General features: G+C 65.1%; 1 protein-coding gene across 4 annotated transcripts in view; it reads left to right on the top strand.

The window, feature by feature from the left end:
• MAN2B2 (mannosidase alpha class 2B member 2) overlaps nt 1-18797 on the top strand; it is a 30958-nt gene extending 12161 nt beyond the window's left edge. For 2 of the 4 annotated variants that reach the window (XM_089326913.1, XM_070069560.2), the window contains 13 exons: nt 2347-2537; nt 3251-3422; nt 3759-3886; nt 4889-5145; nt 9342-9533; nt 9610-9862; nt 10146-10256; nt 10938-11151; nt 12851-12988; nt 14682-14785; nt 15959-16076; nt 17247-17354; nt 17518-18797. In XM_089326913.1, the coding sequence (XP_089183039.1) occupies nt 2347-2537; nt 3251-3422; nt 3759-3886; nt 4889-5145; nt 9342-9533; nt 9610-9862; nt 10146-10256; nt 10938-11151; nt 12851-12988; nt 14682-14785; nt 15959-16076; nt 17247-17344 (1976 nt within the window). In that variant the 3' untranslated portion in view covers nt 17345-17354; nt 17518-18797. Of the gene's footprint in view, nt 1-2346; nt 2538-3250; nt 3423-3758; nt 3887-4888; nt 5146-9341; nt 9534-9609; nt 9863-10145; nt 10257-10937; nt 11152-12850; nt 12989-14681; nt 14786-15958; nt 16077-17246; nt 17497-17517 lie in introns of those variants that run through there. The other 2 variants (XM_089326914.1, XM_070069562.2) reach the window with 2 other exon arrangements.
• Nucleotides 18798-22695: the final 3898 nt, after the last annotated feature.

The raw sequence follows: 22695 nt of genomic DNA, 5'->3' as shown, positions 1-22695 counted from the left end.
TGGCAGACGAGGGCAGGAACTGCACCCTCCCGCCTGAGGCTGTCTACTCTGATGGCCCAGGTTTCCTTAAGATTTATTTAATTATTGGGAAGTCGGAGTTACAGAGGGTTCAGACAGAGAGAGAGGTCTTCCATCCGCTAGTTCACTCCCCAAGTGGTTGCAACAGCCAGAACTGGGCCAAGCCGAAGCCAGGAGCCGGGAGCTTCTTCTGGGTCTCCCACACGGGTGCAGGGGCCCAGGACTTGGGCCATCCTCTACTGCTTTCCCAGGCCACAGCAGAGAGCTGGATCAGAAGTGGAGCAGCCAGTACTCGAACTGGTGCCCATATGGGATGCCGGCCCTGCAGGCTGGGGCTTTACTTGCTCCGCCACGGTGCTGGCCTCTGGTCTGGGCTTTCAGAGGAGGTTGCAGGTGGCCCTGTAAGGAGGCGGGGTGGGCCTGGGGGCCGGGTCTCGGACGTCAGCGCGGGTCCCCGGGAGCGCGCTTGGCTGTGTGGCTGTGTCAGGAGGGCAGAGCACGGTTCTGCCCAACTCAGCAGCTGCGGTCCCCCCACCGGCAGCCTGGAGCCCCTGCTCCCTGGGCCTCAGCGTGCGGGTCCCCCCACCCGGCAGCCTGGAGCCCCTGCTCCCTGGGCCTCAGCGTGGGTTCTGCCCCTGCAGACCCTGCACCTGCATCGTGCCGCCGGCCAGGGAGGGCAGGCCACCCTGGGCACGGCCCAGGCCTCTGCCGCCTCCTCGAGGCCAGGCTCTGGAGCACCCAGTCGCCAACATACACGTGTCGGACAGACACCAGACACGTCATACACGTGTAGGACAGACACCAGACATGTCATACACGTGTCGGACAGACTCCGGACACGTCATATACGTGTCAGACACCAGACATGTCATATACGTGTCAGACAGACACCAGACACGTCATACACATGTCGGACAGACATCAGACATGTACATGTGTCAGACAGGCATCAGACATGTCATACACGTGTACGACAGACACCAGACATGTCATACATGTGTAGGACAGACATCAGACACATCATACACATGTAGGACAGACACCAGGCACGTCATATACGTGTCAGACAGACACCAGACATGTCATACACGTGTCGGACAGACACCAGACATGTACACATGTAGGACAGACATCAGACATGTCATACACGTGTTGGACAGACACCAGACATGTACACATGTCAGACAGGCATCAGACATGTCATACACATGTCTGACAGACACCAGACACGTCATACACATGTCTGACAGACACCAGACACGTCATACACGTGTAGGACAGACACCAGACATGTCATACATGTGTCAGACACCAGACATGTCATACATGTGTCAGACAGACACCAGACACGTCATACACGTGTAGGACAGACATCAGACATATACACATGTCAGACAGACACCAGACATGTCATACACGTGTCAGACAGACACCGGACACGTGGGCAGTCACAAGCTCAGGGACTGCATTCCTTCACCAGAATATGAAGGAAAAACAAAACAAAACAAAACAAAACAAAACAAAACAAAACAAAGGTGCGTCTGGGCCAGCGGCAGGGCCCCACCCACTGGGTTGTTTCAGAAACGCAGTGAGACAAGGGAAGCTGCCGCCTGCTGGGCTGTTAATAACTATGACGTCATCCCCGGGGCCCTGGCCACAGCCCGGCCCCTCTGTCCACAGTCATGGCAGGAGGGAGGCCAAGACCGCACCCCCAGGCCCAGCCTGGGGCCTCCCCGGGGAAGATGGCGTGGGCCAAGCCGTCTGGAGGAGCTGGGTTTGGGGCGCAGCCCCTCCCTGCACGGCAGCGGCTGGGGGCCGACGCTGCTCGTCTCGAGCCCTGTTTTGTCTTCAGCAAAGTGGGTTCTTGGGAGGATTAGGGGAGACGCTGGATGAAGACCACGGCCCTGCCCGGCTGCCCCCCTCTTTTGTCTACCTGGGGTCTCAGCCCGCTGCCCCTCCCACCTGCCCACCGCCTGCTGCTGGAGCGACCCCGCCCCAGGGCTCCCCTTCCGGTGGGGCCTGCCTGCCCTTTCCAGGCCCGGCTCTCCTGGCTGCCCCTGGCCTCCCACGTCCACCCTGAGCTCGTCTCTGGCCCTGACCCTCAAGCACGCAGCCCTGCACCGCCCCAGCCTCTCACCAGGGCTCCCCGCACCATTGCTGGTTTGGCTGGGAGAGAAGTCCTGGGCCTGGAGCCATGAGTCCCAGGACCACCGCCCACCCAGGCTGCCTCCCTGGGAGAGCCGCAGACCCCGGGCCTCGGTGGCCTGAGCTTCCTCTGCGTGTCCAGGGCCAGGCGTCGGGGTCTCACTGCCTCCCCTTGTCTCCCAGAAGAGTTCCAGGCCTGGACAGGCTTCTACACGTCCCGCAGTGGCCTCAAGGGGCTGGCGCGGCGAGCCAGTGCCCTGCTACACGCCGGGGAGTCCATGTTCACGCGCTACATGTGGCCGGCGCCCACGGGGGCTCTGGACCCGGCCTGGGCCCTGCAGCAGCTCCGGCAGCTCCGCTGGGCGGTCTCGGAGGTAAGTGCCCACCTCTTGGCGGGACTAGGCGCTCCCGTGTCCCACCCCGCCCTAGCAAGTCCTCCCAGCCCCGGGACACTGGAGGCCCCCCTGGGTCACAAGGCTGGGTCAGAGGTCCGGATTCCTCCCCGTGCAGTGCGAACAATGCCCTCGCCCAGAGGGGTGGCAGGGCGGTCGGGTGGGATAATTCATGTCACCCGCTCATCACCGTGGTTGCCACCCAGCAGGTCCTTCCCGAATCTCCAGTCACAGGCGCCCCCACTGTGCGGGGGAAAGCGAGACCGAGAAGTCCTGTGTCCTGAGTCACTCAGAAAGGGCCAGGTGGCTGGGCATGCTCACTTCCCAGGGGGGCACGCTGGGGAGGTGGCGCTGTGCTGGGCACAGACAGGCACACGCACCAGGCGCCTGCGGAGCCTGGGTCTCCCCGTGTGACGGGGGCTCTGCCTGCACTCCGCGCGGGGGCGTACAGACGCAGTGCACGGCTGCAACACGCCTGCTGCACGTATGGGACGATGCAGTCCCGGGAAGGAAGCGAGAGGCGGGGACTCGGGCGGGCTCTCCGTGGACGGGGTCAGGGAGACTTGGGCAAGTTCTCCGGCCTCTCCTGGGGCGCTCCCACCTCCTCCCGGGCACCGGGTGAGAGGGAGCAGGAGCCAGCGCGGGCGGGGTAGGTGTCCTGACCCCGTCCCTGCTCCCCGTGGGGGTTGCCGCAGGTGCAGCACCACGACGCCATCACTGGCACCGAGTCCCCGAAGGTGAGAGACATGTACGTGGAGCACCTGACTGCCGGGATGCTGAGTGTGCGCAAGCTCATGGCCTCCATCGTCCTGGACAGGCTCCGGCCCACGGCGGCAGAGCCCTGGACAGCCCCCGTGGCCGGCACGGGTGAGCCAGGCCCCTGGGGGGAAGCCGGGAGCCTCTTCTAGGAAGAGCACCGGGAGGGACCTGGGTGCCCCGGGCCGCTCAACCCACGTTCCCAAGGAGCTCTTGGCTGTGGCGTGAGCTGGGGCCCTTGGACCCATCCCACCCTGGCCCTGGCTCCCACCCTGGCCCAGCTCAGCCTGGCTGCACATCCGTGCCCCCGGGGCAGCCTCTTTGACCAGGAGGGTCCCGTGTGCACGGCCACCATCATCCTGGGTGGCCGGGGCGATCAGACTGCACCCAGGGTGGGGTCCAGTGAGGCGGGCGGCAGCAGGTCAGGCCTGCTCTCTCTGGGCGCAGGGCCTGCAGGACTCACTGCCGCCATCTACAACCCACTGGGCTGGACGGTGACCACGGTCATCTCCCTGACCATCAGCTTCTCCAGAGTCAGCGTCACGGACGAGTCGGGCCGCCCGGTGCCCGCACAGGTACGGGGAGGGGCGGAGACACCGCTGTTCGCTGTTGCTGGCTGACGTTCCGGAAGTTCGTGGAAAACGTGTTTTAATGAGCTGCTCGTGGATTTCGGACTTTTCACACCAAAGCTACCTCGTCGTTTGACGCTGCTTTTCCATCGATTCCCCCTCGTGCTGGTGGAAGGGCCCTCGGCTGTCTTAACGGGGTGCTTTGATGGGCGTGCTGGCCCCGGGGGGCCTGGGCTCTGTTCTCAGCGCCACCCCGATGTCCAGCGTGGCCCCTTCCACCGCCACGGCCGACACGGCTGACACGGCCGACCCACCCGACCCGCCCGGGGAGGTAGAGAAGGGCAGCAGCACCTGACCTTCACCAGGCACTGCCCGGGGCCCTCCTGGGCCCTGCACAGCCCTCACGTGCAGCATTGCAGGGTGGGCTGGGGGCTCCAGGGGCTGGGTCCCGTGGCTCAGTTTGGCAAAGGGAGGGGCAGGAGAACAGTGGGGGTGGGGGTGCTGGCAGCCCCCACCCAGAGCCCCCTTCCCCACTGGTGAGCGTGCCAGGGCCACCCTAGAGGCTGGGGACATGCCCAGCAGAGATCTGCCCTTCAGGGCTCTAAGTGGGGGCAGGAAGAGGGCAGGTGGGCGGGGACAGCTGGAGCAAGCCCTGGGGGCTGGGGCCACCACGTAGACAAGCTGAGGCCAGGCCGTGTCCTCCAGGTGGGGGCAGGTTGGAGGGGGCCGCGGACTCGGGGTGGGGGGCTCAGGGGCAGGTGTTGCTGGAGGGGTGCACCTGCTGAGCTCTGCCAGCCTGCCCTGCTGGGGTCAGGTGAGCCTGAGGGAGCCCCAGAGGACTGTGGGAGTGATGGGCTCGGGGCAGGAGCAGGACGGGCAGCTGGTCACTGGCCAAAAGCAGAGAAGGACCCCGGGGAGAGCCGTGAAGACGCGGCCGTGCCCCTGGGGAGTGCACAGCCCGCCGGGCGCCTCAGGGAGACTGAGGCCCCGGCCCCGCCCACCTTGCAGGTGCAGAGCTCGACCAAGGCCCCGGACGCGTATGACCTGCTGCTCCTGACCACCATCCCGGGCCTCAGCTACCGGCACTACAGCATCAGGCCGGCTGCAGAGGCCCAGGAGGGCGCCGCGGAGCAGGCTGCCGTCCGCCGGCTCGGCCGCCGGCTGAGGGGACGGGGCGGCCGCGGGCGCCTGCTGCCCGTGGGGAATGACTGCTATACCGTGCTGCTGGACCTGGACACTGGCCTGATGAACAGCGTCCGCGAGAGGTGAGCGCACGCCGGCCTCCCGGGACCCCATCCACCTCCGCCCACCCCCACCCATCCACTCACCCTCCATCCACTTCCTCCCACCCCCCATCATCCACTCACCCTCCCTCCACCTCCTCCCACCCCCCATCATCCACTCACCCTCCCTCCACCTCCCCCCCATCATTCACTCACTCTCCATCCACCTCCTTCCACCCCCCATCCACTCACCCTCCCTCCACCTCCTCCCACCCCCATCATCCACTCACCCTCCCTCCACCTCCACCCCCCCATCATCCACTCACCCTCCCTCAACCTCCCCCCCATCATTCACTCACCCTCCCTCCACCTCCACCCCCCCATCATCCACTCACCCTCCATCCACCTCCCCCCCATCATCCACTCACCCTCCATCCACCTCCTCCCACCCCCCATCATCCACTCACCCTCCCTCCACCTCCTCCCACCCCCATCATCCACTCACCTCCCTCCACCTCCACCCCCCCATCATCCACTCACCTCCCTCCACCTCCACCCCCCCATCATCCACTCACCCTCCATCCACCTCCTCCCACCCCCCATCATCCACTCACCCTCCTTCCACCTCCCCCCCATCATTCACTCACCCTCCATCCACCTCCCCCCCCATCATCCACTCACCCTCCATCCACCTCCGCCCACCCCCACCCATCCACTCACCCTCCCTCCACCTCCGCCCACCCCTCATCAATCCATTTGTCCATCTACCCTCTCTCCCTATCCATCCGTCCACTCCCACATCTGCCCACCGGCCGCCCATACCCTCACCTGTCTGCTCACTGACTTCATGCTCCCATTCACCCATCTACACCCGCCCCCCATGCATCCACCTACCCACCTCCCAGTCCACCCCCACATCTATCCATCTACCCACCTCTCAGTCCATTCCCCCATCCATTCATCTGCCCACCTCCCAGTCCACCCGCCCATCTATCCATCTACCCACCTCCCAGTCCATCTGCCCGCCCATCCATTCATCTGCCCACCTCCCAGTCCACCCGCCCATCTATCCATCTACCCACCTCCCAGTCCATCTGCCCGCCCATCCATTCATCTACCCACCTCCCAGTCCACCCGCCCATCTATCCATCTACCCTCCTCCCAGTCCACCCCCCATCCATTCATCTACCCACCTCCCAGTCCACCCGCCCATCTATCCATCTACCCACCTCCCAGTCCACCCCCCATCCATTCATCTACCCTCCTCCCAGTCCACCCCTCATGATCCTTCATATTTCACTCACTCAGCAGCTGTCTGTGGGCAGTGGGAGAAGCAGCTGACTCCTAGGAGCCCTGCAGCAGGTTTGGGACCAGCCCCGTCCTTGCCAGTTGTGAACCCCGGCTGCCTCTGCCCTGCCACTCTGTCCCTGGTGCCACGCTACCAGGAGCGTGTGCAGTGGGAAGGGTGGGGGAAGAGGCGTGGTCGTGCCGGGGTGGGTGCCCACCACACCCAGGCCGAGCTCCCTGTGGGCAGCCCTGTGCCCTCAGGGCACCGGGAGCTCCCTCTCTCCGATGGGTCCCTTTAGGTGTGCTCAGCGTTCCCCCTGGGTTCCGAGAGAGGGGCCAACAGCAGCCCCCGTGGCCAGGGGGCAGCAGAAACAGGCTGGGCCCCAGCAGGGTCTGGGCCTCTGTGGCCTGGCTGGGGAAGGTGGAGCCGGAGTCTGCTCTGTTTCTACCCCACCCCCACCCCCACCCCACCCCACCACAGACACCGGCAGGGCCTGCCTCCCTGTGGGTCCCCCTTGCCAGCAGGGGGTGCCGCTCAGCTGCCTGCGCCCCCAGGCCAGCATCTTCAGCGCCAGAGCCCCTGCCCCGTGGCCCTGGGTTTTGAGCTGCGCGAGGCCAGCGGTGTGCGTTACAAGCTCCCAGGCCCCAGCAGGATACGCTGTGCAGCGGGGGCCGCGGCGGGCGGAGGGGAGAATTGAGAGAGGGGCCTCAGCTCTGCACCGAGGCTCCGGGATGAGACCTGCAGCCAGGGCTCCAGCCTTGCAAGGAATCCCGGAACCCGGGAGACGACGCGAAGGCAGGCTCCAGCCCCAGCTGCTGGTGGCTGCAGGGCCCCCTCTCAGATGCCGGAGCCACGAGACTCATTGGAGCGTGCGACGCTCCAGCTTATAGCTCCTTCATACACTCGTGCGTCCGTCACAAGTCCACTTCAGACCGTTGGTCACCCCAGGAAGAGCCCCTTGCCGAACCGTCACCCGCCTCCGCCCCCGCGGCCTGGCTGCAGTCCCCCTTCTCGCCTTCTCGGCCGTGGATTGTCCGTGGTGCACGCGTCTCGTGAGTGCGCCCTGCGCCACGTGGACCCTGGCTGACCGGCTCCTCAGGGGCTTGGCGTTGGAGCAGGTGTCGGGGCGCCCACAGCTCAGGGACCCCCGTCCTGTTGTCCCTTCCGCGCATGGTGGAAGCCTCCCGTGTTTCCACCGCCTGGCCCTGCGGCTCATGCTGTGGTGAACGTGGGTGTCGGTCTGTGGGCGCACCACACTTCTCTGGGTGCCGGTCTGTGGGCGCACCACACTTCTCGGGGTGCCGGTGTGTGGGCGCACCTCACTTCTCGGGGTCCGGTGTGTGGGCGCACCACACTTCTCGGGGTGCCGGTCTGTGGGCGCACCACACTTCTCGGGGTGCCGGTCTGTGGGCGCACCTCACTTCTCGGGGTGCCGGTCTGTGGGCACACCACTTCTCGGTGCACCCCGGCGTGGAGTCCCCAGGCTGCTGGGGACACTGCATGTGGCCTGCCGAGGAGCTGGCAGACCTTCCCACTGTGGACCCACCACAGTGCCTGAGGCCCCCCTGCACGGCCACTTCCTGTCTCCACCCCTCCCCTCCCTCCCTGCACGGCCACTTCCTGTCTCCACCCCTCCCCTCCCTCCCCTGCACTACCACTTCCTGTCTCTTCCCCCCTCCCCTGCACTACCACTTCCTGTCTCCACCCCTCCCCTCCCTCCCCTGCACTACCACTTCCTGTCTCCCCCCTCCCCTGCGCTGCCACTTCCTGTCTCCCCCCTCCCCTGCACTACCACTTCCTGTCTCCCCCCTCCCCTGCGCTGCCACTTCCTATCTCCCCCCTCCCCTGCACTACCACTTCCTGTCTCTTCCCCCCTCCCCTGCACTACCACTTCCTGTCTCCACCCCTCCCCTCCCTCCCCTGCGCTACCACTTCCTGTCTCTTCCCCCCTCCCCTGCACTACCACTTCCTGTCTCCACCTCTCCCTCCCTGCACTACCACTTCCTGTCTCCCTGCCTCCAGCCACTCTGATGGGGGGAGGCGGTGTCCCCTGGTTCTGGCCTGCAGTCCTTGTTGACCGTTGGCTTCTTTTCATGTGCTTGTGGCCAGCTGTGTGTCGTCTTTGGGGAAATGCCTGTTCAGATCTTTGCTCAGTTTTAAGTTGGGTTGCCTTTTTATCACAGAGCTGCCAGAGCTCTTTATATATTCAGGACACAGTCCCTTGTCAGACGTGTGGCTTACAACCCTTTCTCCCGTTCTGTCGCTCTCTCCGTGGCCCCGCGGGAGCTTTCCACGGGACGCCAGGGTCTGAGGTGGCGTAAGAGGAAGAGCTGGCACGCGACCAGCAAACCCTGGGCCCTGCCCGGCGGCTGCGAGTCAGCACAGCACCTCTTGTTCTGGGCTTTAAAAAAATGATTTGTTTATCTGAGAGGCAGAGTTATAGGGAGAGGAAGAGACAGAGACAGAGAATCTTCCGTCCAGTGGTTCACTCCCCAAATGGCTGCAATAGCTCCGTCTGGTCTCCCCGTGGGTGCAGGGGCCCAAGCACCCAGGCCATCTTATGCTGCTTTCCCAGGCCCGTTAGCAGGGAGCCGGTTTGGAAACGGAGCAGTGGGGATTCCAACCTGTGCCCATGTGGGCGCTGGCTCCGCAGGCCGTGGCTTACCTCGCTAGGCCACAGTGCAGACCCCCGTGTCCTGGTCTTACTCGCGCAGCTCTGCTGGGCTGGACAATGCAGGCCCGCCTGCATGGTGGCGCCCCCTGCTGGCGGCCGCGGAGTACTTCGCCGCAAGGCCTCGTGCCTGCTGCCTGGGCTCTGGGGGCAGCGTCTTCCTGCACTCCTGGCGCTGGGATGGGCAGGGGGCTTGTGAGCCTGGCGCAGCCCACAGGAGCAGCGCCGCTGAGACCTCGTCCCTGGAGGTGATGGGTGCCCCCTGTCTTGCCGCGGCAGCCACGGGAACCGGACTGTGCGCCTGGTGCAGGAGTTTCTGGAGTACCACGTCAACGGGGACGTGCGGAAGGGCCCGGTCTCCGACAACTACATGTTCGCGCCCAGCGCCGCGGCCGTGCCCGCCTGGGAGGCTGTGGAGCTGGAGGTGGTGGCGGGAAACCTCAGCACGGAGATCCGACAGTACTTCTACAGGTGACTCCGCGGGGCGCGCAGCAGGTGCACGGGGCCTGTGCTCTGCGCCCTAGGTGGACGCCCTGTCCTCCTACAGGAACGCGACAGCCCGGGAGCACGCGTACGCGATCCACTCACGGCTCGCCCACGTGCCTCCGGGCGGGGCCGGGGAGCTGCTGTGCCGGCGGGTGGAGCAGGAGTACCGCGTGGGGCCCTTGGAGCTGAACCGCGAGGCGGTGCTGCGGACCAGCACGGATCTGAACAGCCGGCGGGTCCTGTACGCGGACAGCAACGGCTACCAGATGCAGCGGAGGCCCCACCGCGCCCACGTGCGCAACGCCATCGCCAGGGTAGGCCCGCCGCCAGCGGCACCGGGAGACCCCTCCTACAGCCCCTGGCCTGTGTGCCTGCCCACAAGGGGCCGGTCAGTGTGGTGCCTGGATTCCAGTGCTGCCACTTGGGAGAGACCTGGATTCTGTGCCTCAGTTTCTCATTAGAGGATGGGACCGGGGATTGATGGGTCGGCGTGGAGGGCCTGGGGAGCTGGCCCCCCACCCGTGGTGCCCCTGTGTGTGTGGGGAGGGTGCCCCGCCCCCCACCTGACTGCCCACTGGGCGCCGCATCTGTCTGCAGAATTACTACCCTATGGTGCAGTCGGCCTTCATCCAGGACAGCGGGAGCAGGCTCGTGCTGCTGTCCGAGCGGGCACACGGCGTGGCCAGCCTGGGGAATGGGCAGGTGGAGGTAGGAGGGGCATGGTCTGGGCAGCCACACGTGACCACCCCCCTACGGCACCTCAGGTGCAAGGCGCGTCATGCTCCATCCCCTCTGCCCCGAGGCCGTGCCCCAGCCCCTCTGCCCCCAGGCCGTGCCCCAGCCCCTCTGCCCCCAGGTCGTGCCCCAGCCCTCCGCCCCCAGGCAGTGCCCCAGCCCCTCTGCCCCCAGGTCGTGCCCCAGCCCCTCTGCCCCCAGGCCGTGCCCCAGCCCCTCTGCCCCCAGGCCGTGCCCCAGCCCCTCTGCCCCAGGTCGTGCCCCAGCCCTCCGCCCCCAGGTCATGCCCCAGCCCTCTGCCCCCAGGCCGTGCCCCAGCCCCTCTGCCCCCCAGGTCATGCCCCAGCCCCTCTGCCCCCAGGCCGTGCCCCAGCCCCTCTGCCCCCCAGGTCGTGCCCCAGCCCCTCTGCCCCCAGGCCGTGCCCCAGCCCCTCTGCCCCCCAGGCCGTGCCCCAGCCCTCCGCCCCCAGGCCGTGCCCCAGCCCCTCCGCCCCCAGGTCGTGCCCCAGCCCTCCGCCCCCAGGCCATGCCCCAGCCCCTCTGCCCCCAGGCCGTGCCCCAGCCTCTCTGCCCCAGGTCGTGCCCCAGCCCTCCGCCCCCAGGCCGTGCCCCAGCCCCTCTGCCCCAGGTCGTGCCCCAGCCCTCTGCCCCCAGGTCATGCTCCATCGGCGGCTATGGAACAACCTGGCCTGGGACCTGGGCTACAACCTCACGCTCAACGACACCTCCGTTGTGCACCCGGTGCTGTGGCTTCTGCTGGGGCCCTGGGCCGTCACCGCCCGCCTGCGCGAGAGGAGCGGCCTGGAGCTGCAGCACAGGCCCGTGGTGCTGCTGGGAGAGCTGGCCGGCGCGGGCGCCCCCTCGCGGGGTAGGTGCTGCCGCTGCCCCGGGCCAGAGGCCTGAGCCAGGATCGGGGCTCAGTCCAGGTCTCCCCTGTGTGCGGCAGGAAGCGGGGCCGCAACCCTGCCTCCCAGAGTCCACGTTAGCTCAGGAGCCAGAGCTGGGCATGGCGCCAGCATCGGCCCCGGGACACAGGTGTCCACTAGACGACCACCTGCCTGGGGCGCGGGGCTCTGGAGGCTGGCTTGTCTGAGGCTGGGCACGCTGTCACCAGGTGAGGGCGCTTGCTGTCCGCGGCTGCGCTTTGCCGCCCTGAGGCTTCGGAGATCGGTAAAGGTTCTCTGTTAGAACACCAGACGTGGGCAACCTTAGACGTGGTCACGGTCTCAGGAGATAGGGTTTTATTTAAAAGGCGGAGTAACAGAGGGAAGGAGAGAAGGAGAGGGAGGGAGGGGGAGAGAGAGAGGGAGGGAGAGGGAGAGAGAGAAGGAGAGAGAGAATAAATCCATCTGCAGGTTCCCTCCGCAGAGGCTGCAACAGCCAGAACTGGGCCAGGCCAAAGCCAGGAGCCGGGAGCTCCATCCGGGTCTCCCACGCAGGGGCAGGGGCCAGGTGCTTGGGCCGCCTTCTGCTGCTTTCCCAGGCCGTAGCAGGGTCTGCGTGGGAAGCAGAGCAGCCGGGACTCAAACCAGCACTCGGCTGGAGGGTGTCGGCACTGCTCACTGAGCCGCAAGGCCAGCCCCTTGTTCATCCTTAAACGGTTTCCTTTTTCTGCTGGCTGTGGGGTTGTGATTAGAATGTGCCCTTAGGATGTGCTCAGCTGAGGTTTGAGAGCCAGAGCCCACCAGGGCACCGGCAGGCCGGCGAGCTGTCACTCGGGCCACAGGCCCGTCTGCAGCCCCTCTCCTGAGCCTGCCCAGCCCCAGATGGGGGAGAGACTGTGTTCAGAGCCAGCACTCGGGGGCCGTGAGGCCGCGAGGCAGGAGCCCAGGCGTCAGGGACGGCAGGTCGGGGTCTCTGCCTGGAGCGGCGGCTTCCAGCCTGGGGACACTCGAGACGTGCGGAGCTGGCTCGCGTCTCCCAGGGCCACTGCTGTGCGCCTGCTCCCGCACGTCCGATCCCCTGGCTGCCTCGTGGGGTCAGGCTCTGCTCCCAGAGTGGCCCTGGGCCTTCCTCGCTGGAGGACGCGTAGCGGGCTCTGAGAAAGCTCTGCGGCCATTTGCAGCTCCACCCCGCCCGGCCCCTCACTGGCCTCTTCAGTTCCAGGCGGTGGGGGGAGCCCTCGGGCCCACATCGCTGACGGGGTCTCCACTGCGCCTCTCCGCACACACTGTCCTAACGGGGCCGCCCTCAGGGAACTGTGGCTCAGACTTCCGGGTCTCCAGCACAGAAGTCCCAGGGAAGGATTCCGATTGGCCCCGCTTAGGTCAGGTGGCTGGTGTCTGGACCAATCAGGCGGTAGCCTGGGGCGCAGGTGCAGAGGTGGAAGGAGTGGCCCGCGGGCCATCTGAGCAGGAGCGGCTCTGGCCGGCTGCTCATACAGGAGCCAGGCTCTCAGGGGAGGACCTGGGGACGGCCACGGGAGTGGGAGCTGGGCCCTGGGACCAGCAGGTGCGCCCGGCCTTCTGCTGGGGGACTGCACACGGGGAGGGGTGGGCGACGGCGGGAGCACCTGAGCTCTGAATGCCAGGGTGTGGCCCCCGAGCCCCCAGCTCTGTGCCTTACAGGGACTGCGCCGAAGACGCCTGGAGCCCGGCAGCAGGAGGCCGTGACGCTGCCCCCGAACCTCCACCTGCAGACTCTGAGCATCCCCGGCTGGAGCTACAGCTCCAACCACAGTGCGCACCTGCGCAGTCTGGGCAAAGGTGAGGCCGGGCGGTGCTTGGCCAGCCCCCAGCGCGTGGGCGGACAGCGGCAGCAGCTTAAGACCTCAGCCTGCGGTGTCAGGCGGCCACTGCTGTGGGGGGTCTGAGAACTCACGGTGGGGCCCGGGATCCCATTGAGCCTTGTTTCTTGGGTTTCTCACTGTGATTGTGCAGTTACCTATCAGATAAGATTATCAGAGCTGCCCTCTGCTGGCACCTCCCCAGATGCCCTCCACTGCTGCGGCTGGGCCAGGCCAAAGCCGGGAGCCAGGACCTCCATCCAGGTCTCCATGAGCTGCCTCCCAGGGTGCACCTGAGCAGGAGCTGGACTGGCGTGCAGGAGCCAGGACTCTGCGTGGGCCTCAACGGCTGCGCCAAGCGCTGGCCGCGCGCCCCGGGTTGGGAAGGCCCTGGGGAGTTGGATGCCGTCACTTCGGGGCGCAGCTGCAGAGCTAAGATTTTTTTTTTTTTTTTTTTTTTTTGACAGGCAGAGTGGATAGTGAGAGAGAGAGAGACAGAGAGAAAGGTCTTCCTTTGCCGTTGGTTCACCCTCCAATGGCCGCCACGGCCGGCGCACCGCACTGATCCGATGGCAGGAGCCAGGTGCTTCTCCTGGTCTCCCATGGGGTGCAGGGCCCAAGCACTTGGGCCATCCTCCACTGCATTCCCTGGCCACAGCAGAGAGCTGGCCTGGAAGAGGGGCAACCGGGACAGAATCCAGGGCCCCAACCGGGACTAGAACCCGGTGTGCCGGCACCGCAAGGCGGAGGATTAGCCTAGTGAGCCGCGGCGCCGGCCTAGAGCTAGGATTCTGCACGCCAGGGTTTAGCAAGTACGGAGGTCAGCCGAGCCTTCCCCCCAGCGTTTAACGCAGGCTTCCCTCCGAGCCTCGCTCTTGTCATCTGAAAAATGGAAGGAGAGGCACTGAGGTAGGCGGGGCTGGGGCAGGAGCCCGTGCCTGCGTGTAACACGCACAGGAGGGCACCGTGTCAGCCCCGGGGCCTGGCCACCAGGGAAGAGCCCCAGCAGCAGTTCCCGCCGCCCCCTGCAGGGGGCGCTGTGTCAGCACCGCTTCCTCCATCGCTGCTGGGCTCCGGTGGGCTCCAGGAAGTGGGTGGGCGGGACAGACAGAGCCGGAGAGTTGGGGTCAGGTTCAGTGGGGCCTGTAACAGCCAAGGTGGACCAGGACTGTCAGCCCCTGCGGGGGTGGAGTCCCCCACCCGCACCGCGTACTGCCCACCAGCTGTGCAGCCCGGGGCAAGGAATGGCCTGCTCTGAGCCTCTTCCTTGTCTGTCTGGTAGGGCCGGCGGCTGCCTCCCAAGGAGGTCGGGTGTGTTGGTCAGTTCTCCACGGCTGGACAGCTGACGCAGGACAGAGTTCCATTCTGCAGCCGGAGGCTGGCAAAGCCCTGGTCCTGCTCACGGCACCTTGGGAAGTGGGCGGGAAGCAGGTGCAATGCAGCCTGGGGCCCAAGCCCGGGGTAGGGGGGACAGAGTTCAGTCCATCTGCCAGGGCTCCCCTCTCACGACCCAGGCCTCCCCATCCCTGGCCAGCGCTGCCACGTGCTAGCCGGGACCAGGTCACACTCGGGCCACGGGGCTGATGGACTAGGGTGCGGGAAGTGCGGGCGGCACTGGGGCTGCATGTTGGGGCCTTCACCGCCTCCCCCTTTCTGTGCGCACGGCCATCCAGGGGAGCCCCGGGCAGACCTCCGCCGCGTCCTGCTGCGGCTCTACCACCCGTATGAGGTTGGAGAGGACCCGGTCCTGTCCCAGCCAGCGACTGTGAACCTGGAGGTAAAGTGGCCCCACCCACCCTTGACCCCTGCTCAGAGCCCCCCCCCACATCAGGGAGCACCCGCACTGGACCCCTGCTCAGAGCCCCCCAGGCCCACCCGCATCAGGGAGCTCCCACCCCCAACCCCTGCTCAGAGCCCCCCCCCCGGCATCAGGGAGCAACTGCGCCCGACCCCTGCTCAGAGCCCCCCAGGCCCACCTGCATCAGGGAGTACCCACCCCCGACCCCTGCTCAGAGCCCCACCCCGGCATCAGGGAGCACCCACCCCCGACCCCTGCTCAGAGCCACCCCCCCGCGCATCAGGGAGCACGCGCGCCCGACCCCTGCTCAGAGCCCCCCAGGCCCACCCGCATCAGGGAGCACCCGCCCCCGACCCCTGCTCAGAGGCCCCCCCGCGCGCGCATCAGGGAGCACCCGCCCCTGACCCCTGCTCAGAGCTCCCTCCCCCGCATCAGGGAGCCCCCCCCCCGCATCAGGGAGCACCTGCCCCCGACCCCTGCTCAGAGCTTCCCCCGCATCAGGGAGCACCCGCGCCCGACCCCTGCTCAGAGCCCCAGGGCCACCCGCATCAGGGACTTGAACCTCGTGGGTGAAAACCTCGGCTGGGCCCTGGGAGGGAGAATTCGCACAGGGAGCACGGGGCTGCCTGCCCGCCCTGCCTCCCGGCCTGGTGGGTTTGCGGGTTGCGGCCACGGGCCTGGGTCTGAGCCTTCTCACTCCTCGTGGTGAAACTCTTCGAACAGAGGACGAAACGGGCGCTCCTGCCGCTTCCTCAAGGACCAACGTGGGCGGCCCAGGCTCGGCGTGCACGTGCCTCCGTGGCCTCGCCTGGGAAATGGGAGCAGGCACGAGGTCCTTAGTGCCCTGGGCGGAGCGGAGGGGCAGCACACAGGGCCTTGCCCTCTCCGGGACCCGCCCCGGCGCTCCCCTAGCTGCAAGGGAGCCTGGGAGCCTGCTTGCGGGGAGGGGGTCCCTGTGGGGCAGGCAGCTCTCAGCGGCTGCCCTCTGCTTACCCGGCCCGGCCTTGGTTTTCCCGTCTGTGAAATGGGCCTTGCAGACCTGCTGTGAGAGTTCTGTGGGGCAGGCCAGGGGCCCCGAGGACGCCCAGTCTGTGGCGTGGCGCCCACTGCCGCACAGCGCAGCCGTGCCCTGCCTCGGTTCTGCCCCTGCAGGCTGTGCTGCGGGGGCTGGGGCCCGTGGAGGCCGTGGAGGAGCGCTCCCTCACAGGGACGTGGGACGTGCACGCGCTGAGCCGCTGGAGCTGGAACACGGAGCCTGGGCGCCGCCAAGGTTTGAGAGCCGCCCCTCCCCCATCCCGGGGTCCCAGCCAGGCCCCGGAGCTGACAGACCTGGTCCCGACCCAGCACCCGCCCCCACACCTCTGTGGCCTCGGGTGCTGCTTTCCCGTTCCGCATCTGCAGCCCCAAAGTCTGCCCCAGCATTCAAGAGGGACTCCGTGTGGGCCTGCACACGCAGGGCTCCACGCAGGCGTGTCTGTCCGTGTGTGTGTGCACGCGTCCACGCCCTGCCCGCACGCCCTGCCCGTGCCCCGAGTGACAGCTCTGACCCTCAAGGGAGTCCCAGGTCCTGACGGGACCCTGTTGACGTCAGCCACTCTGCACCACGCACCGTGCCCTGGGCAGCTTCACGCATCTGGCCCGGCTGGTGATCAGGTGTCCCAGGAAGCCTCCCCTGAGCCCCCAGCTAGGGCAGGGGCCCCCATTGCTCTCCCGACCCCAAGTGTTTCCTCTGTCCTGGGCGCTTCCTCCGTCCATAGCACAGGCTGGACACACAGTGGATGCTAGTGTGGTGGAGGGAGGGTGGATGATGGACGGATGATGGATAGGTTCGGGGGTAGATGGAGGACAGAGGGAGGCAGGAGCCATGGATGGGTAGGTGGGTGGGTGGGTGGGTGGATGGATGGGTGGGTGGGTGGGTGGTGGATGGATGGATGATGGATGGGTGGGTGGATGGGTAGGTGGGTGGGTGGGTGGATGGTGGATGGGTGGAGGGATGGATGATGGGTGGAGGGATGGATGATGGGTGGAGGGATGGATGATGGATGGGTGGGTGGTGGATGGATGGGTGGGTGGTGGATGGAGGACAGGTGAAGTGGGTGGGTGATGGGTGAGCAGGCTTCCTTGCAAAGGCAAAGCCCAAGCCCTGGGGTGTGAGTGCAGAGGCTCCTAGGGAGGGGAAGGGCAGCTTTTCCCAGATGTCTCCATGAGGAAGCTCCCCCAGACCAAGCGCCAGGCACTATGGGAAAACAAGGCACAGGGCTAGGACCAGCCTGTTCACAACACGCATGGCAGGCCGGGCCTCGGGGGACCGTGGCAACGCAAAGGCGCCCTTGTAGCCGAGAGCCATCCTGGTGGAAGCCACGGCACACTGGGGGCTAGGGAATGGGGGGAAGAAGGCAGCACCGAGGGGTGGTGCCGGACAGCCCCCTGTGCTCCCCAGGCCGCCCCGCCTCTCCCCCGAGGCCACCGGGAGGACCCCTGGTCACCGTCCACCCCAAGGAAATCCGGACGTTCTTCGTTCACTTCCGACAGCAGTGAGCCCTGGCAGGTGCGGCGGGCCTGGGGCTGCACCTGGGGACTCCAGGAAGCGGGACAGACCCAGGCAGGGCCAGGCTGGGGCGCTGGGCGGTGGCCAGGACTGTTTGCAGTAGGAGTTCTCTCCTATTTTATAATAAACACGAAACCTGACAGGATCGGGCTCTCCCCCACAGGGAGCCGCCTGCCGCTGCCCTCTGTTCTCAGACATTCTCCGGCCCAGGCTTCTTCCTTGACAGAAGCCAAACCCGGGAGTTTCACCACGTGCAAAGCAAACGACCCACAGCAGGGCCAAAATGCACCTGCCCTCTGGGCCCTGCCAGGTCCCCGGCGGCGGCTGCACACCTGCTGTGTGCGGCTGCTTGTGGTACTCCTGCAAGGGGGCTTGGCTGTGGCCACTGAACAAGCCGGGGTCCCCATGCCAGCCTCCCTCCCTCCCGGGACACCACCTGCCTAGCGGGGATCCGGGCCCACGCAGCAGGGGCACGGGGAGATTCCGCGCCAGCGTTACTAACCGCGACGAAGTGGGAGCTCCAAGGTTAACACCCACGAAACTAAAACATCCGTTCACACGGAAACCTGGGCACCCACATCCACGGCACTGTTCACAGAAGCCAGAAGGAGGAAGCAGGCCAGATGTCCGGGACCAAAGGGCACCTGTCCGTCAGATGGGCTGTCACTCAACCCTCGCAGGCCCTGCTTTTTAGCTGGGAGACATAAAGCAAGCTCCCGTCTGCTGGGTCACTCCCCAGGTGTCCAGGGCTAAGCCAGGCGCTCTGGCCACTGAATGCAGGTCTCCCGGGTGGGTGGCCATCACCACGGCCCCCCAAGGGAGCTGGAGCCGGGGCTGCAACCCCGGGGGCTCTCATCAGTCGAGCTGCCAGCCCCACTGCTCACCACTGCTGAGCTCTGAGGAGGGAAATTCTAAACCTAGGGCGAGGGCCCCTCGGAAGTCTTACACTGAAGGAAGTCAGACACAGGCGGCCACGTGCGGTAGGAGCCCCCTTCAGTCTGGGGAGGGCACAGCAGGCAAACCTAGACAGAAGCAGGTCCCACGGGCTGGGGTGGCAGCTGACAGGGAGTTTGATTTGGGGGTAGCAAAACTGTGGGGGCGACGCTGTGGTGTAACTGGTAAAGCCGCCGCCTGCAGCGCCGGCATCCCATATGGGCGCCGGTTCCAGTCTCGGCTGCTCCACTTCCGGTGCAGCTCTGCTGTGGCCTGGGAAAGCAGTAGAAGATGGCCCAAGTCCTTGGGCCCTGCACCCACATGGGAGACCAGGAGGAAGCTCCTGGCTTCGGGTCAGCTCAGCTCTGGCCATTTTGGCCATCTGGGGAGTGAACCAGCTGATGGAAGACCTCTCTCTCTCTCTCTCTCTCTCTCTCTCTGCCTCTCTGTAGCTCTGCCTTTCAAATAATAAATAAATAAATAAATTTTTTTTTAAAAAGTGAAGAAAAATTTAAAGGGCTCTTATTAAAAAAAAAAACACTTGGGGAATTAGTGGTAATGGTCGCACAGTGTCGCTCCCCCTCTTCGTGGAGGAACGACACTAAGCCCTGCCTAGGCTTCATATCCGAGTCACGGCACCATTATGTCGCTCCCCCTCTTCGTGGAGGAACGACACAGGACCCTGCGCTGTTCTTTCGACTGCTCGGCCCTTCCCGGGTTTGCTGCTGGTTCTTCCCGGGTTGGCTACTGTCCCTTCCACCTCCGTGGAAGGGCAGTTCCCCCTGGCCACATTCCCCACTTCCGCGGGGGAGCGGCACACCGCCGGCCGGCTCTCTCGGGGGCTGCACAGGCGTTCCTTCAGCTAGATGTTCCCCTTAGATGTTCCTGGTGCATGCCGTCTCTCTCCTCCTTTATAGTCCTCCTCCGCCAATCCTAACTCGGCTGCCCACACGCCGAGTACGCTGCTCTCCTCTAATCAGGAGTAGGTCCTACAGTTTATTGGTTGAACTGGAGGCAGCTGCGTAGAAGCTGTTTTCTCCTCTCCCAGCGCCATATTGTGGGAGAGCAGATGCATAGAATAAGTTAATTCCAGTAACTCAGTCTAGTCCGGGTTGCTCCCCACAGCACAGCATTGGAAATATACTGCAAGACACGGGATTGTGCAATTGGAAAGATGACTTGTCGAGTGTGGGGGCTCCATCACGCTGTGGCGCCAGCTCCCGCGCCAGCACCGCCGCAGCCAGCCGGCCTCCGCTGCTGCACCCGGGAAGGCGGCAGGGACGCCTCGGCCCGGTCCCCCACGTGAGAGACTCGGCGGAGCCCCTGGGTCCTGGCTCAGACTGGCCCAGCAGACGGGAGAGTCCAACTCTGCCTTTCAGATAGTAAACCTTTTTGTAAAAAAGAAAAAAAAATCACACCTATGAGATACAAGGAGGGAGGGAGCGTCCCTGGGAGGGACAAAGTAGGAGTCGAACCTCCTGGGGGAGGGGGTTTGGCCCCCGCCGGGCAGCACGTTCTGCGGTTTGGAAAGTGGGGCTCAAGCGGTAGGCTGCCCTGTGGGGTGCAGGGGTCAGCCACTGGCCCAGCCTGGCCCTTGTGGCCATCTGGGGAGCGAACCAGTGGATGGAAGGCCCATGGCCCTCTCTGTAGTATTTTTAGCCGTGTGCGTTGGGGGGAGGGTGATTACGTGTTAGTGTGGAAAACAAGCCATGGAAGACAGCCCGACCTTCTGAAGGTAAAGGCAGGCAGGCTGTTCACAGCTGGTCTGTTGCAGGCGTCTAACCCAGAAAAACCAGGCACGTGTGCAGAGTGTACACGGTCGTGCATGTGCCCTGGTTCATGCTAGTCCTTGGGCCCCTGCACCCATGTGGGAGACCCGGAAGAAGCTCCTGGCTCCTGGCTTTAGATCCGCCCAGCTCTGGCCATTTTGGCCATCTGCGGAGTGAACCAGCAGATGGAAGACCTCTCTTTCTCTCTGTAACTCTGCTTCTCAAATAAATAAATCTTTAAAAAAATTATTTGAGAGGCTGAGTTATGGGGGGGGTGGGGGGGGACGTTTCCATCCAGTGCTGGTTCACTCCCAAAATGGCCGCAACAGTCAAGGTTGAGCCAAGGGCCGGCGCCATGGCTCAATAGGCTAATCGGTGCCGGCACACCGGGTTCTAGTCCTGGTACACCGGGTTCTAGTCCCGGTCAGGGCGCCGGATTCTGTCCCGGTTGCCCCTCTTCCAGGCCAGCTCTCTGCTGTGGCCCGGGAGTGCAGTGGAGGATGGCCCAAGTGCTTGGGCCCTGCACCCCATGGGAGACCAGAAGAGGCACCTGGCTCCTGCCATCGGATCAGCGCAGTGCGCCGGCCACGGCAGCCATTGGAGGGTGAACCAACGGCAAAGGAAGACCTTTCTCTCTGTCTCTCTCTCACTGTCCACTCTGCCTGTCAAAAAAAAAAAAAAAAAAAAAGGTTGAGCCAGGCCAAAGCCGGGAGCCAGGAGCTGCAGCCGTGTCTCCCATGTGGGTGCAGGGGCCCAAGAACTGGGGCCTTTTCTGCTGCTTTGCCAGGTGCATTAGCAGGTGTCGCTCCCCCTCTTCGTGGAGGAACGACACTAAGCCCTGCCTAGGCTTCATATCCGAGTCACGGCACCATTATGTCGCTCCCCGTCTTCGTGGAGGAACGACACAGGACCCTGCGCTGTTCTTTCGTCTGCTCGGCCCTCCCCGGGTTTGCTGCTGGTTCTTCCCGGGTTGGCTACTATCCCTTCCACCTCCGTGGAAGGGCAGTTCCCCCTGGCCACATTCCCCACTTCCGCAGGGGAGCGGCACACCGCCGGCCGGGTTTCTCGGGGGCTGCACAGGTTCCCTTAGATGTTCCCCATAGATGTTCCTGGTGCATGCCGTCTCTCTCCTCCTTTATAGTCCTCCTCCGCCAATCCCAACTCGGCTGCCCACACGCCGAGTACGCTGCTCTCCTCCAATCAGGAGCAAGTCCTACAGTTTATCAGTTGAACTGGAGGCAGCTGTGCGGAAGCTGTTTTCTCCTCTCCCAGCGCCATATTGTGGGAGAGCAGATGCATAGAATAAGTCTTAATTCCAGTAACTCAGTCTAGTCCGGATTGTTCCCCACAAGCAGGGAGCTGGCTTGGAGGTGGGGCAGCCGGGACTCAAACTGGAGCCCACGTGGGTGGCCGGCACTGCAGGCCGAGGCTTAACCCGCTGGGCCCCAGCTCCAGCCCGAGGCAGTTTCCCGGCTCCCCCACTTGGTGGGAACCATTGTTCTCCCTTGTGAGGTGGCCTTGTGAGGTCCCAGCAAGTGCAGAGAACTCCTGGACACCCCACCCCCACAGCCACAGCACCTCCATCGCATTCCTGCCAATCAGGGAGGCTACACAGACGCCGCATGCTCACCTGACGTCTGGCTGACGGGAGGGTCACGTGGCGTCCCACGTTCTGTGGGTTTGGCCACGTCTCCCCCAGCAGTCTCAACCAGGGCAGACCCACCGCCCTCCCCACAGGACCGCCCCTCGTGTCGCCGTGCCCCTGGTCTTGCCCTTCCCAGACCGTGGTCCACCTGAAACCATACAGTAGCTAAGCTGCTCCGGGCTGTGCGAGGCTTGGGGGGCCCGTCTTCACACTGAACACCGTTCCCCTGCGGCCGGCCCGCGGGGGAAGGACAGCGGGGCCACCGTGAGCAAAGCTCTGGAGGCCCACAGCGCCCGCGAGGTTTTGTGCACCGTTTTCCTCGCGTTTGGATAGACACCGAGGGCGGACGGCTGCATGCTGGGTGCGGGTTTTGTGCGAGAAGCTGTCCAAGCGCCGTCCCAAGTGGCTGCAGTTTTGCGCTCCTGCAAGTGAGCGTTGGGTCGGCGGCGGCTCCGGAGGGAGCCCGGCCAGGCGCCCTGGGGCGTGGGGGCTCCTGACACGTTGGGTTATAACCCACTTTAACCGGCAGGAGGGGCCGGGCAGCCAGACGTAAGGGGAGGGGGCTGGCGCCCCGGCTCTCACGTCCTCATCACGCAAGGTCGGGGGCCAGCGCCCTATTAATGGCCTGGGAAAAGCAGTGAAAGACCGGTCAAGCGTCTGGGCCCCTGCTACCCCCGCGGGGGACCCGGCTGTGGCCTGGCCCAGTGCTGGCCGTGGCGGCCATCTGGGGAGTGAACCAGCAGATGGAAGACCTCACTCTCTCCCTCTCTCTCTAACTCTGGTTTTCAAACTATATAAATAAACCTTAAAGAAGAAAATAAACATGTACACCCCCACCCAGGGAACCACAGGCGAGCCCACTCCTGGACCATTCTGGGTGCGCACAGAGGAAAGCCGTATTGGCCAAAGGGCCTGAGGCAAGAACTCGCTGGTAACCGCTCAGGGCCAAGCTGCCAGCACTGACCAGGGAACTGGCCAGGGCCAAGGACGGCCA

This window comes from Oryctolagus cuniculus, chromosome 2, assembly GCF_051225735.1.
Source record: "Oryctolagus cuniculus isolate XC-2025 breed Fujian yellow rabbit chromosome 2, ASM5122573v1, whole genome shotgun sequence".
Lineage (NCBI taxonomy): Eukaryota > Metazoa > Chordata > Mammalia > Lagomorpha > Leporidae > Oryctolagus > Oryctolagus cuniculus.
This window is presented reverse-complemented; position numbering and strand designations above follow the sequence as displayed.